The sequence below is a fragment of the Lolium rigidum genome, chromosome 5 (genome assembly GCF_022539505.1).
Source record: "Lolium rigidum isolate FL_2022 chromosome 5, APGP_CSIRO_Lrig_0.1, whole genome shotgun sequence".
Lineage (NCBI taxonomy): Eukaryota > Viridiplantae > Streptophyta > Magnoliopsida > Poales > Poaceae > Lolium > Lolium rigidum.
The window spans coordinates 215,614,995-215,631,308 of NC_061512.1; the positions used below are offsets into that span (position 1 = coordinate 215,614,995).

Here is a 16,314-nt window from a genome sequence, read left to right on the forward strand (position 1 = left end):
AAGGCCTTGAGTGGACACCACCTGATCACTTAATCCCACACGGTATATATCATTCACACTTGTGTATTAATCTTGTAGAATCTAATCCCCGAACATCATCTTGATTGACAATTCTAATATTTATGCTCTATCTTGATCTCTTGAAAGCCAAAAGGAATTCTGTAGTTGAATTACTTGCTTCAAGATTGATCAACCTCGGCTCAACCTATGAGCCCAACCACGACCACCTTTGAGGTCGTCCTTTGAACTCCATCTTACCCATTTCTTCATCTTTACATGAACTTCATCCCGATTCATCTTGAAGCACTTATTGGACTCAATCTTGATGCCTTGAAGTTCATTTTGTTGGATTCTTCTTGATCATCATATCTTGAACTATATGATCTTGATGCATATCTCGTTATGATGACATTCTTCCAAGCCCATCCGATATACTTAATGCATCACATATGGAACGTCTCTTCATATATGTCTTGATGAACCGTTGGTCCATAAGAATTTTCATCCATTGCTAAATCTTGAATGCATATATTTATATATCTTGATCGTTGACATTAATCCCTGAAAATGCACGAAAAATAGCATTGCCATTGTCTAAGATAGAACAAACATTCCTTCATAACTAGAATGAGCTTTGGGCGGGTGTTGATCGATTCGCGACAAAAGAGGACTGGTTAATTGAAGATCATTTTTTTTTTCGCTTCTACCCTTCACCAAGTGCTCTATGACATTCTGCTATTGAAGATCTGCCCATTTTGACAGTACAACATACAAGTGACAAAGAGTACAATGGAATGAACGGATACAAACATGAACAAGCACACATTTGTCACAGAGCACAGGGTCACTTGCAATTCCAGCGCCATCACCAGTTCATCACCTGTCAGCAATGCTCTGGCTGGGATCCATGTCGGTCATGCACGCGTATCCCTGCAGCTTCTCGTTGAATCGCACGAGGGGGTCTTTCTCCCTGAGCACGCCGTCGTCGTCGTAGGCCTCCCGGAGGAACACGGCCCAGTTCATCTCCGTTCCGGCGAGGTAGAAGGCGCGAGTCTGCTTCCGCAGCGAGTCGTACATGTGCCTCGTGAGCCCGAGCTCCTCCTTGAACTCGAACACATGATGAATCAGCGCCCGCTTCTCCAGCGTGAGGCTGAGGAACTCGTGCACCGCCCCGACGCGGTACTTCTCCGCCTCCGGCGTCCACGGCCGGAGCAGCGCGCCGTTGGTGTACGGCGACACCAGCGGGAACGTGGTCGCCGCGTCCAGCCGCTCCGCCTCCTCCGCGTCCAGCGGCATCGACCGCCGGTGCGGGACGGAGAAGCGGAACGTGCGGCGGACGCGCCGCTCGTCCACCACGAAGTCCCGCTCCAGGGCGCTCACCGCGAGCGCCGGGTCCCAGCGCGCCAGCTCAAGCACGTGCAGCCCGTCGGCGTCCACGGCGACGCGGAAGTCGTCGGGGAAGTCGCGCACGCGGTCCCGGAAGTCGTCGGGCAGGCCGAGCACGGCGCGGCAGTGGTGCAGCTTCGCGAGCGGCACGCGGCGGTGCGCGGTGAGCATGAGCAGCTTCCGCACGGCCAGGATGCGGGAGGGGAGGAGCTCCTCGTGGACGCGGCGCTCCTCCTCGAGGAGCGCGCGCATGAGCGGCGTGAGCGCGAGGTGCGGGACGGCGCCCACGGTGGTGCGGTGGAAGAGCAGCGGGTGGCGGGCGGCGGCGCGCGTCACGCTGCGGCCGCGCGGGAAGCCCAGCTCGCGGTGCAGCTTGCCGGCCTCGGCCAGCGGGATGCGGTGCGGCGGCGGGAGGGACGCCATGAAGGAGCGCGCGCGGGAGAGGAAGCGGAAGGCCGCGTCGCGGTCGAGCACGGCGTCCAGCGCCGGCACGCGGCGGTCGGGCTCCGGCTCGATGGGCGCCACGCGCGGGCTCCTTAGCTTCTTCAGGAGCTTCTTGCGCCGCTTGCACGGGAGCAGCGGCAGGAGCGACTCCGCCGCTGCCGCCACCGCGGAAGAAGACGCGGGCACGGGAGCCGGCGTAGGAGCTGGGACGGGTGGGAGGAGCGCTCTCCCGGCGGAGAAGAGGCGGCGCGCCATTGCTACTCTCTGGCGGCGGCGGCGGCTCCCCGTGTGGTGGATTGGGGGTTCAGTTTCATTTGATCAACGGAGCGCACGAACATTAAAGTCACCACAGCCGTCGATCTGAAGCCCACTTCTCTCTCTATCCAACCTCGTATAGCCGCAGTTTCCCCATCCGTGACGTTGTGCGTTTCATCGGAACCAAACCCCCAAATTGCTCGTCCGCCGCCGCCGCCCGCCATGGGGACGGAGGTGGCTCCCATGGTGGACCTGGGGGCGCTGTCCCAGTCGGATCTCGTGGCGCTCGCGGCCGCGTCGCCCTACGCCGTCGACCCGCGCCGCGGGCGCCGCGACGCCGACATCCTCCCGCCCCCCAAGATCGATCGCGCCGTCTTCAACGAGAGCGCCGGCTCCCGCAAGCAGACCTTCTCCCGCCACCGCGTCGCCACCAATCTCTCCCACAACGCTGCCCCCAGCACCTCCACCGCCGCCCCCACCGACGAGGACTCCGAGAACCGCCTCATCGTGTTCCACCTCCAGCGCCTCTTCGCGCGCGACGACCCCTCCTACCCGCAACCGCCCCCGATTCAACAAACCCTAACCGCACCACCGCTAGCCGTACCCGCAACCCCCGTGGCCGCCCTGCCGATCCCGTCACTCCCGGACCCCGACCGGGAGCTGATGAACCCCAAGGGGGTGGCGGTTGATTTGGCGAGGCTCGCGGGGTTGGTGGATCCGTACGGGGAGGAGATGCAGAAGCAGACTGCGGGGTTGGTTCTCGAGTCTGCGCTGCTGGGGTTCATGAATGGGCTGGAGGGGCAGTGGGGGAGCCGCAGGCGGCGCAGGAAGTTTGTTGATGCCGCCATGTTTGCTGACCACCTGCCCCGTGGGTGGAAGCTAATCCTCGGGATCAAGCGCAAGGAGCGTGTTGCCTGGATCAATTGCCGCCGTTATGTTAGGTTTGTTCTGCTTGCTGTGTGTAGTTTCTTTTGATCCTAGTGATAGTGGATGTCGGTTGATACTTCATAGGTGTTGTTGGAGCCTTCTTGTGAATGATTCAGGTTTTATGGACCAAATGCGATGCTATGTGAATGTACGCCGTGCTTCTTACACGGATAATCGTTCCTTCACATATTCACATTGCAGATAAATGGGTTCCGTAGAATGAAAAATAATATCTCCCAAGTCAATCATACTGCTTTCAGTGACCAGATTAAGTGTTAGACTAGATATTAGATACACAAGCAGGAAAACAATGGGGTTTCTGGCATCTTGTTTTTCCCAGTATACTAGATACATAAGTGTTATTCTTCTCGGAGTAGCATTTGCCCGGTGTTGTTTAAGATGTCTTGCATCCACTTTCTTAGTGTCTAATGGTAGTAGATGCATACATTGTGCATCTTTTTTTTATCCTAATCACCAGTTTGTCGTCCCTGTTTGTTTTCCTGTGAGTGCATTTACAATTTTGTAATTTAATCATCAGCTTGCCCTATTTGTTCTATTTTGTCGTCTCATTTCTGTGTATGTGATGTTCAATCCAGCCGTCCAGGTATTCTCTTTTTGCTAACGAGCGTAAACTGAAAGTGCTTGCCTAACCCGTTGGTTGGTCTGGGATGACAGACGCATCTGTCAATCCCCTGTCTAGCATATATATGATACTTCCGAAGTATAAATTGTTTGGATAAGGATCTTATAATGTCTATTTTTCCACACGAAAAAGGAATAGTGGTTCTTTTCTGTTTGGTAGTTCAAGGGTTCGTGCGCTGCTTTTTTTTATTTGTTTGATCCGGTCCTTCAATATAAGGAAACCAGAGGTGCCTTTTGCCCACTCTATTTTTTTTGGTTTGGTATGTGTAGTTTGGCCTGGGTATTTGCCTATATGGACGTAATTTTGTAACCCTCAGATCCATGTTCAGTCAGGCATTGCGTGTACAGGCTCAGCAGGTTGTTGGCAAGATAAGCCAGATTAACTGGTTAGTAGTTGAAAATCAGAATGTTGAAGAATTATTTGCAGTGGTTACATTTAATCCTGTGTATAGAGGGCTAAAGGACTTTGGCCAGGTTAACATAACCTATCCTAACCTCTAGCCTCTTATTGTTGGTTTTGGTTATATGTTTCCAACCATCTTACCGTTGTCTTGTATATAAAGGTTAAGCATCATTATTTTTCACGCAAAAATATAAATTGAAGAAACTCCCTGGTATCTCTCTTATTCAACTACCCTCACAGCTTTGGCGACAGCATGGTAGGCTGGATCAAGGTTGAGCGCCCAAATTATGCACATGATATACCATCTTGATACTGGGAGCGACTTATGAGTATTGTATAATTGTCAAATGATTCCACATTTATCTTGATGGTGGTCTGCTATTTCTTTATTGACGCACATGCTCTTTCGTAGGTGTTTTCATTAGACATGCACCAATACACTGATAGCTGTTTATTTATATCACTGTGTCAGCGGTTTTTCTTTCTTCCAAAGATATATTCCCATTTTCATTCTGCCTTACACAAGTTCTGTTGGTGGTGAAAAATATCCATGTTAATTTAGACTTGTTAAATGGAGAGCCTAACCAAGATGATACCTCTTTGACCAATCGGTGGAGCATTGTAGCATGTCTGCTGTGTTTGTGATCTCCTTGGTGCTTGGACTATGTAATCCGTAAATTTTTATTTCATCTCATTCGGTACTGAATTGTGTTTTCATGCCATGTTCCCATTACCTTTATTTGCCTTAGCTAATTGTGCATAACATACTTTTCCAGCCCCAGAGGACATCAGTTTGCTACTTGCAAAGAAGTTTCTTCTTATTTGATGTCACTTGTTGGATATGTTGAGGCAAAGCTAACTCCTGTTCAGAGCAACAACATGGGAGTGTGTGACTTTAGTGCTGTTAATGTAAGTTCTTTTTTTTTAGTATGTACCTTATCTATGCATCTTGCACTTGAACTTCCATTGTTTAACTTGATGAAGTTGTTTAATTAGTCTCTAGGTCTTCACCAGCAAGCCGATTCAACTGAGGATACACAAAGTGCAGTGCCAGCCACTTCTTTTGCATTATCCATTCACAGTGGTGATTCACAGGGACAGAGACAAAAACCTTATAAAGATGAAGTTCCAATACAAGCAGACACGAAAGAGTGCAAAAAATGCAAATTGACTTTTCAGGACCAGAGTGCCTATGTGCAGCATCAGCTTTCCTTTCACCAAAGGAAAGCTAAAAGGCGCAGGGTTGATAAATCTGTTGATTTGGGAGTTGGTAAAGATGAAAAGCTTGAGACTCGGGAATGTCAGAGGACCTCTGAAGATAAACCTGGCTATTTTGGCCATGGTGTTGCTGATGTTAAAAATCAAGATCAGACTGCAGCAGAACTGTTTGGCGGAACTTCTTCAGGAGAACTGGGTACCCAACCATCCTTGGCTGCAGTGCCATGTGGGTCGCAAGAGATGACTGGCTTACCTGAACAGAACGAAAAACCTTCTTCCGGAGAGCCTGTCTCTGGGCATCAGAAGGATCCTGTCTGGGAGATAAATGGCTTACCTCAACAGGAAAAAGAATCTTCTGCTAGTGAGCCTTGCACTGAACATCAAAAGGAACTTTTTAACAATTCTGGTGACCATGGAATCCGTGATGGAGCATGTCATATAGCTGAAGAGTCTCTTACTTCTTATGTTGCAAGCGACCTTAGAACTTGCATGTCTCCAGAAGTTCATAAGCATGACAGCTCAAAAGCAGTGGAATTTCCAAGCGCAGATTGCTCCAGAAGTTTCAACAGGTCTGATGATTTCTGTAGCATAACTGAAGAGGTTGCACCTAATATAGATGCTCCAGCTGAAAGCAAATGCACAGATCATCAAATGGATTTTACTGATATTACATTATCAGAACGAGCTTCTGAGCATTGTGATTTGCTGGATCCGAAATTCAGTAGTTTTGCTGGTGAAACTGAATTTAATGACCAGGTGAAAAATAGCCCATTGTCTGCCAACTTGGATGAGCCTGATCTTAGTTCCATCGGCATGGAGGTAGATGAGAGTAAGTTTCGGGGTGTTGTCAATCCTACTAGCTCTGAATACCATAAAACTGTTGAGGACCAAATAGATCAGGGAGTTGCTGCCTCGAGAAACGATGAGATCAACATTGATGTCAGAATAAGGGATGTCAACCTCAATTCATGTTTAGATACGGTATCTTCTCCTGTTTCTGGTACAAACTGTGAAACATCTAATGCCCTTCATGACCGCAATCGATCATCCATTATCGCTCAATGCTTTGGTGCTAGCCCTAATGATGACAATGTTTGTCAGGATGAAGGTTTTGTGAACCAGAACAATGTTCCTAAAGCTGAAAATTTTGTCAACCATAACAATGTTCCTAAAGCTGAAATTTTTGTCAACCATAACAATGACATGATGTATCAATCTAATCTAACCATGAACCCTATCTCTCCTGCTCAAATTAGTGTGGATTATTTCAATGCTTCCTGTTCAGTGACTCCTGAAATCAAGAATGATGCCAGCAGACGTGATAACGCAAAGGAACAATTTGTGAACTCGGGGAACATATCAAGTAATGAAGCAGGATATGATGCTGAAGCTTACAACAATGACATCTTCACTGGTGCTATTGGAGAAACTAGCTTTGCTCAGCTGACTAATGCCATGAATATGAAAGCTGATTTCTCAAGCTGCTACTCACTATCCGATCTAAACACACTGACTGGTGGTACTCCAACTGATGTAATTGATTTCAACGGTATGAGGAGTTCTTTTGCAAGTGGCTCCACCCGTCGCAGTGAACCAAATGAACTTGATTTTGATATCAAGGGTTCCATGCTTGAGGCTCTGGAAAGATCTGACAGCGACCTGGAAAATCAGTACAATGGCGGTGATCCTGCTTGTGACTCACTCCCTGCAGCAGGCACAAGTGGAAGTATGGATGATTTTATGTCCATGCATGCCAATTTTGGAAGCCTGACCTCTTTGGTTCGTTCTGTCGAAGGTGGTCCAATGAGCAGACTTATTCAAGATCAGGTAAGTTTACAGGATACCTTCACATACTGGTCCTGCACATCGACTGTTTGAAAAGTTGAGAACATATCTAGTGATACCACACCTTATTTAATACCATGATACCACTCTTCAAATTTTAAATTTCATGTTAAAAAATTCAAAACCAAATTTTTGGGAGTTCACAAGATGTGTGTCTACATGCCCTGTTACTTTCATAACCAAATTCAAAATACCCTAAGAGAAACAAAAATGAGAAATCAAGCATGAATAGTGTCACATAAAAGCAAAAATGCAGAATGCCACTATTCACATAGCATTTGTCTTTTTAGTTCTCTTGGTGTATTTTAAATTTAACTGTGAAAAATCTAGAGAATGTTAACGCACATATTGTCAACAATCACAAATTTGTTTTGGAATTTTTTAACACCTACAATTTAAATTTTGTGAAGTGGTATCATGGTATCATGTGAGGTGTGGTATCACTAGATATTTTCCCTTGAAAAGTTCACTAAGTCAATCTGCTAGAGCTATATAGGTCTTAAATTTTGGTATTCATTCTTTTGTCTTCCACACATATCAGGTGATAAAACAAATGATTCTTCTTTTGAACCTAATTCAGTAATTGCTAAAATATATGGGTTCATATCATATGAATATGGAAGCAAAAAAGATGGTTATTTGATTGAAACATGAGGTCATAAAATGTAGCATGTCCACATAACAATTGTTGTTGCTGAACAGATGGAATCACTGATAAAATCTTTCCCATAGTCTTACCGTATATATATCATAAAGAGTCGCTGAAATGTAGCAGTAGCACACTACCATTTTTTCATTCTGCTATCCATCTGCGTGTTGAATCTGGCAATCCATTTTGTGTATGCCATTTTATTATTTCATCGCATGCCAGGATGGACGTGACAGTTTGATTGTTTCCCAACAGTGCGATTTGCAACTTGGATTTGGTGCCCAGAAGCAGCAAATGTATCCTACTTTTGAGGAGCATCTTCGGATGGCCTCAGCTGGAGCGCCGCAGTTTGGGAACCTGGGAAGACATAATCCTGTACCTGTGCCCGAGCCAACACTGATGCTAGGCTATGAGCCAACATTGATGCTAGGTTATGGACCACCGTTTGGGAACTGCCCTCCGGTCCAGTTAGGTTGGGACATGTCAAAGATGGTCGGCATGCTCCAGTCCGTGTGTGTATGGTGCAACACAAGGTTCCAGCATTTTGGCACTGCTGAGCAGCAGGCTGATTCTGTTGGCTTCATTTGTCCCTCGTGCAAGGACAAGACATCTGGTCATCTTAGCATACTCAACAATGGTTCATCACTTTAACATTTAGTGTCCGTTGCTGTTTCTATCATGCTGGACTTTAACTAGGCTAGTCCATGTAGTAAACTTCCATGAGACACCTAAAATTGGAGCTTTTAAAGTGCCATGGGTCACTTAACTTACGATGCATATTATGTTATGTTATGTTGGTGCTCCCAATGCATATTATGTTATGTTATGTTGGTGCTCCCATTTCTATGGTTTCTACACTTATTCTGCTTATTTTTTTGACAATTTTTTTTATATAATTCTGGTACAATTTCATGAGCTCAAATAAGTGAGGGCTGTAACCTTATGGTAACCGAATATTTATTCTGCCGAAAGCATGCATCTGCTATGAACACACCATTTAACTGTGCCAGCTGCAACGAATTAACTCAAAAACTGGGTCAGCTGCAAAGGACAATTTGATTCTGTGTTTTATGTGCAACGTTGTTTCTGTTATGTGCAGTTTGCTCTTAGGTTAGCTCAATGTAATGTCCTACCCCTGATCTGTTTATTGATGTGAATACAACGTGGTACATGCTTGTTATTTGCATATAATATGGGTACTACTTGGAGATAGCAACGCATGGCATATCGAGTTGTCGATCTAAGCAATCCTTGGCTCGCTCTATTTTTCAGTATTACTAAGTAAGCCATGTACCCCCCATTTTACAATTTCGAATTTGAAATCCATTCCGACGGTAGAATAGCATCAGAATAGTTGTCACTCTCAAGAAAGTAGGAACTATCCGCGTTGGCACAACCGCCGACACATCGTCGTTCATTTTGCACTTTCTTTATTTCATCCTTTCACGAGAGATATAATCCAGAGAGATGCGAATGCGACTGATGCAACATTGAGAGAGTGCGAAAAACGAAAGGTGGAAAACTACCATGATCAGATCGAGTCCAGACTGCCGAGCATAGCAATGGATCGTTAGCCATCACTCTCACCCTATTCGAAAATTCGTGGGAGGCCTCCTTTTTTCTCTTTTTTGAAAAAAAAAACTCAATTGCAGTGTCAGGTAACATTTTTTCGATAAAGAAAATATATTAATATCGAGAGATACCAATTACACTCAGGCTATGCACCTGTGATAGTACAGATACACACATTCAAGGAAGAAAAAAAAAACACTAAAAAATAAAAAGTCCCGCTACATTATTCCAGTTCTAGCAGAAACAATACATCTATCACTAAGACATCACCTGAACTCCAGGCTCTTCAAAAACGACGCATCCAAGAAGGAAACAGTGCACAAACGCCATGGTCACCCGATCAAAAGATCTTAGGTTTTCACCTCAAGATAGTCCCCGCTTTCAAACAATGACTTCAACAAGGCCATTGCCATGCATAACCAATAAAGACTAGACATTGAATTTTCACCATGAAAAGTAAGACTATGAATTTCACATGTGCTGCCGCCCCCACTTGCATACTGCTGCTGTGAAATCCAGAAAATCAAGCAAGTCCCTCAACACAGACACTCGAACCTTCAATGCAAGTCCTCCAATCCGACCTTCATGATATTCTCCGCCTCTGATTTCACCATGAACCAGAATGTCATATGATGGCAACATAGACCAGAGCTTCGCGCCGCTCCCTCCAGAACCAATCGGTCGGAATAAAAGCATGGGTGCGCACGATCGAATACCACCCGATCCAGCAAACTCTAGACATAACATGCACTATTACATTCGCGTGGAGCATTCTGGAACTCGACACTCCAGCCAAATCCAGAAGGACATGCATCAAGCAGATCTTCGTCTTGGCGCGCGAGGAACCCTAGGACCACCGCCTTTATTCAGGACGAGCCCCCGCGCAACCGGCCATCCCCTCCTCCCGTCTCACCGAAATGCCAGCAGAATGAACGACCCTAGGAAGCAGGTGGGAGCCAACAAGCTACACAACAACCCTCAATAGCCGGAAAGGTCCACGACGCAGATGGCATCAGAAACTTCCGCGCGAAACCCTAGCCCACCAAGACCATCTTGGCGGATCGGGTCCTCGGCTGCACCGCCGCCGCAGCGACAGCCACCGGCGAGGAACCGCAAAGGGCCGCCGCTGCCCTACCTGTCGGCCGCCACCGCACTCCACCACCAGTCGCACCGCCTCACACCCCTCCGCGCCGCCACACGTGTTCAGAATTTTTCAAGTATGTTCAAATTTTAAAAATATATAAAATTTAAAATTGTCTAGGTCTTTATAAAATATTTTTCTGGAAAAATAAATATTTCAACTAATACATAAAAAACAAGAGAAAAAATGAAAAACAAAACAGTATTACCTGTTAGGCCTGGCCCAGCTCATGCGGGAGGGGGTGCGGCGTCCTGGACCTACCGACCGGGTTGGTGGCGAGGACCCCCCTCGAGAATGGCCCAAACCTGCACATCAGCACATGCACATTGACTGATATGGGTATTTGGGCTTTTAGATTCAGTGTGGGATGGACTAATTAATCATGTTAATCAATAATGGGCTAATCAAGTGAGTAATTCAGGACATTAGCTAGTATATTACTGTACGACGGAGTAGTACATACTGAAAATCCGTACTTGTACATACTGAGTCGGAAGTATGATTAGTTCCATACTTGTACATGCAAATTCGAAAATTTTCATACAACATGAGTTTAGATAGATGATCAAAGTAGAGGAAGGACAATAAAACAAACACATGGAACATTCAAACTTGGCAAACCACATTAGTTGGAAATGCACAGAAAAAGCTGAACTAGCAATCATGCTTCAGCAACAATCGAAAGTAATTAAGTCGATACATCCTAATTCGCAAAAAAAAAAAAGTCGATACATCCTGATGTGCCTGGATTTGCCATCCAACCAAGATGTAACTATACCGTGCCAAATAAAGTGAGAAAATCTCAAGTAGCTACTCCACCAAGCCGGGAAATAAACAAGGCCGGCCAATCCATCTCTAGGGGCACAATCTCTCTACGGCTGAGGCCATGGCCACGTGGGCAATCTGTTATCTCCTGCATCACGCCAGTCTTGATGTCGGCTATGTAGATGCGTTTATGATTGTCCATGATGATGAGCATCGCGTTCTTCTCTCCCAAGCACTCGTAGACCACTTCTTGTCCAATCCGCTGAGATGGTGGTTGTAGCATGATGTGCGAATTTGTTCCATTGTAGTACTTCCTCCAAACTCTTTTAATTGACTCAGAATTATCACAACTTTGTACTAAATCCAAGTTAACTAAAAAGAACCGGACGAAGTAGATGTCTAGCCGGGTGCCATCTATTCGCAAGAAGAGAAACACTAGCTTTCCGTCAGCGTCGATGCTAAGGAATGGTTCGTCATAAGTAGGGTCACCAAGAAGGAGTCTTGTATTCACTACCATTGCTGTGATGACCTGGCCTGTCTTGGTACTACTGCAAATAATGTAGGAGCCTGATGTGCTGCGAAAGAACCAGTACGCATCGCCATGGCTGATGGCAGCATTGTGCTGGAAGAGCGTGACCTGGATTGCGTGGCCTGCCTCAGCTGCGTTCGAAGAGCACACTTTCCATCCCAACTCGCCAGCCGAGGAGTAGGTGTAGAGATCGTAATGCATTGGTTCTTGGGCGACCACAATGATCATCACCTTGAAGAAGGGAAACTGCTGGTCATTGCGCTCCGAGCTTGGACAGTCTGCGGCAGTAAGCATGGCGTAGCCCGTGAAGCAACCAGGTCTACCCCAATTATGCCCTAGATCGGGGAGTGGTTTGAACGTGCGGGCGAGCGGGTCGCACACGATTAGGAGGCCACCGACACGCACAAGGAGGAGACCGTGACGCGACGTGAGCGGCACCGCCAAGTTCCCCATGCCGGGGACGAAGGAGCTGAGAGGGCCACGTGGACCCAAGACTGGACGCGTCCCCGGGACGAAACACGGCGCAGGAAGCCCTTTGCGCCGCCGTTGCTGAGTGAAGAAGCCGGCAAAGGGGCACGAGCGACACGCTTCCTCAGGGAAGCAGCGGCGGAGCAAGGAGGGCTTGGAGACGAGGAGGTCGCGCCACTGCTTGCACACGGCGGCGCAACGGAAGAGAGTGACCACGTCCTTGACACGTGGGAAGATCTCGAGGACCACCAGGTCGTCGGGGAGCGACATCGTCGGCACCTCCCTCTGTTGGATAGATCTACAGGAGCAACGTGTGCGCGCGCGGTGGGGTTTCTGGCGGAGGACCGCGGACTGGACATATATATATAAATTTGATTGGAGACTGATCGATTGGTATCAAGATACAAACTCTGATGGTCACCTTCGTGACTCCTTATTCCCTTTTTGTGTTCAGCACACAAGAGTTGTATTCCGATGCATGTCCTTACGGGTGGGCGTGTTGGTTCAGAACTTTCCATTTCCAAGTTTCATTAACATTAAGAGATCCTGGCTCTCTATCTTTATTTTCTTTCCGAAGAGTCCAAGGACCTATTCATAATCTTCAACGGAGTACAAGCAATCTCCAAAATAATAAAAATTACAAGGAGAAACGTAGACGCTCACATACACTCACCTTATGAACACACGTACCGTACCTCTATGAGTACCTCCGAAAGACTGAGCCGACGGGGATCTTGAAGTTGACGAAGTCACCACAGGCGAGGGGAACGTCGCCTCCCACTGAATAAATATATTCCGCCTTTATGAGACATACATATGTCAAATCTAGGGTTTAAATTTTGATAGGCTGGAGGTACAACCACCTTCCAAACCACCCAACCTCAGGTTGGTTCTTAGGTTCTTGGACTACCTAGCGACGACTAAAATCACTCGAGCCAGCTTAATACAACTTTTTTTCGAAAAGATGTTGGATTAGGCACAATTTTCATGATTAATTCTAGAATATTAAGCATGACGATAACAACTAATAACATGTGAAACTCGCATACTAGATGCATTAATCAACATGAACAGTAGCACGGCAAACAATACAACATCAATCGCTAAACAGGTTGAAGTATGTTGCACGTACCACTCTGGTTGATAGGGCAAAGGTGCCGATCTTTCGATGAGACGAGGATAGATTGATTTGTTGGTGTAGTTCGTGCTTGACGATCCGACTACACGTGCAAAACTCGTGCGCCAATGCAATCCCAAGAGAATCTCCGGGAGTTACTGATCTTGCGGATGCACGATCAGCCTGACCAAAAAATCTTAATTTCTACCTGAAATCGAGAACAAGTAAGAACTAATAATGCAATCAGAATATAATAGATAAAGATAAAAGCATTATTGAAAAGGTGGAATTCCGAATAATTGGTCTTGTTCTGGAAGTTGACCTTAAAAGAAATACACGAGAGTTACAACAATGACTAGCTTTTAATCTAATCAAAATCCAAGTAACCCTAACCCTAATTTACCGGTAGGTATTTATTAGAGGCCGAGAGAGCAGACGCGCCGCCTTCTCGTTGTTGTGTGTGACGAGCGTCGATCGGTGACAAGTTTGGGCCATCTAATCAGATGGTCACCGTTTTCGTTTCCAAACGCCAGGTTTCGGGTTTTGGTCGGCCACTTGCCACATGGTTGCGTTCCTTGATATTTGAGTCCAACACCTCAAGTTTATGTTCATATTGAATGATAGCATGCTGGGACATATTCCTTCCTGCTCATTTTATTTTATGTTATGTAATTTTCCGCATAAGTTAAAAAGTGCAAATTTTGACTAAGAATATAGATAATAATACAAAGATCTATCATGTCAAATGCATATAATATGGAAATATATTTCATAATAATTTTAAAATTATTATTATTATTATTTTATTTTATATGTTTATACTTTTATTAATATAGATGATTAAATTTTAAGAAGTTTGGCTTTAACCAAGCTTAAATGCAACAGATTTTGGGCACGGGGTACTATCTTTGATGCCATGCACGTGAGAGCATGCACAACCACACAACGTGTAACTACTTGGCTTGCTAGTCCACTTTAAGTATATTATATTGTGATCCAAATTCATATACTAAAGGAAGACGGATCGTTGCCACCGTCTATATATATACATCTTGCAAGCCGCCGGTTAGGGTTTATTAGATTATAAGTTAACCCATGGTGTTTGTACATACTCCCCGATATAGTGAAGTTTTGCTAGCTGTAGCCCGTGGTTTTTTCCCTCTGTGTTGAAAGGGGTTTTCCACATTAAATTTCGTGTCTCCGCTGTGTTTTCTTTTATCGTTCTTCGTTATTTGCTTTTCTCTTTCATAACAAGTGGTATCAGAGCCCGTGTTTCAATCTAGGGTTTTGCGACATGTCTTTCTTGAAGTTCGATCTACCGCAGCTGGATTATACCATGAGATTTTCTCTGTGGCAAGTGAAGATGAGGGCGATCCTTACCCAATATTCTGATCTAGATGAAGCTTTTGATGGATTTGGCAAGAAAGATGTGAAGACCTGGACCATCGATGAAAAGAGGAAAGACCGTAAGGCTTTTTCTTTAATTCAACTTCATCTATCCAATAATATCTTGCAGGAAGTGATGACTGATAAATCTACAACGGCGCTGTGGTTGACACTAGAATCGATCTGCATGTACAAAGATCTAACCAGTAACATGCACCTGAAGATGAAGTTGTTCTCGCACAAGCTGCAAGAAGGTGCGTCAATGATGAATCACCTATCGATCTTTAGAGAGATCATTTCTGATTTGTTGTCCATGGAGGTAAATTATGAGGATGAGGATCTCGCTCTTATACTGTTAGTCTTATTGCCTAATTTTTTTGCGAATTTTCGAGACACCTTGTTATAAAGCCATGATGAACTAACCCTTGTTGAAATTTATGAGGCCCTCCAGCAGAGGGAAAAGATGAAATCTATGGTGCAGGCAGAGGGTTCGTCATCTAAGGCAGAATCACTGCTGGTCCGAGGCAGGACCGAGAATAGAAACAACAACTACAACAACTACAATAGAGATAAGAGCAAGACCGACAGAGGTCACTCAAAGTCTAAGGGACGAGATGGTAGGTTCTGCAAGTAATGTAAGAAAACTAACCACAATATTGATGATTGCTGGAAGTTGCAGAACAAAGAGAAAAGAAATGGTACTTACCAACCAAAAAACAAATCTGATGGTGATGGTAAGGCTGGTGTTGTTTCCAGTGATAATTCTGATGGAGATTGCCTAGTTGTGTTTGCTGGTTGTGTTTCTGGTAATGATGAGTGGATCCTTGATTCTGCATGTTCGTTTCATATTTCTTGTAACAAAGACTGGTTCAGTTCTTATGAGCTGCTGCAGTGTAGAGATGTTGTGCGTATGGGAGATAACAAGCCACGTGAGATCGTGAGCATTAGCTCCGTTCAGATCAAGATGCATGATGGCAGGACACACACTCTGACATATGTGAGACACATACCTGGCATGGCCAGAAATCTGATCTCTCTCGATACCCTTGATGTTGATGGGTACAAACACTCCGGCTCTCGCGAAGTTCTGAAGGTATCAAAAGGTTCTCTCGTTCACATGATTGGTGATATGAATTCTGCAAAATTATATGTTCTTAGAGGTAGAACTTTGTCTGGTATTGTTGCTGCTGCTGCTATTCCTGATGAACCTGGTAACACTAATATGTGGTATATGTGTCTTGGACATCCCACGGTATGATTGCTGCACCCCCATGGGGCTCTCACATACGTTTGGATTTTCGGCCGTCCGATCGAGCTGACGTTGCGCGATCTCGGCCGGTCGTTCGTCCAGGGCGCTGAGGCCCTCCCGCAGACCCACTTTTTATCCATGGGTCGTGTAAAGCCCGCCTGGCCCGGTCGTGCGAGGAGAAACGAGCGCCCCAGCCACACCCACGCCCGCGCCCCTTCGTTCTCCCTCTTCCTCGTGAGAGGCGGCGGCTGCTGCGCCTCCTCCTCGATGCACCTCCGCCTCCCCTTCGGCCCCGCACACACCACCGCCGCGCGCCAT

General features: G+C 46.0%; 2 protein-coding genes across 3 annotated transcripts; one reads left to right on the forward strand and one right to left on the reverse strand.

The window, feature by feature from the left end:
* Window positions 1-876: 876 nt before the first annotated feature.
* On the reverse strand, window positions 877-2,085 carry LOC124657073 (protein WHAT'S THIS FACTOR 1, chloroplastic-like). The gene has a single exon (XM_047195688.1). It carries the CDS (start codon window positions 2,083-2,085, stop codon window positions 877-879), a length of 1,209 nt encoding a protein of 402 aa, XP_047051644.1.
* Window positions 2,086-2,292: 207 nt separating this feature from the next.
* Window positions 2,293-8,595, forward strand: LOC124651834. 2 transcript variants are annotated; one of them, XM_047190865.1, is made up of 4 exons: window positions 2,293-3,026; window positions 4,834-4,966; window positions 5,054-7,102; window positions 8,025-8,595. In XM_047190865.1, the coding sequence occupies exons 1-4, from the start codon at window positions 2,308-2,310 to the stop codon at window positions 8,418-8,420; spliced, it is 3,297 nt and encodes a 1,098-aa protein (XP_047046821.1). In that variant the 5' UTR covers window positions 2,293-2,307; the 3' UTR covers window positions 8,421-8,595. The 2 variants fall into 2 exon arrangements, with proteins under 2 accessions (XP_047046821.1, XP_047046822.1); XM_047190866.1 differs by lacking the exon at window positions 8,025-8,595 and adding an exon at window positions 7,586-7,997 and having other exon boundaries at window positions 5,054-7,157.
* The last annotated feature ends 7,719 nt before the right edge of the window (window positions 8,596-16,314 follow it).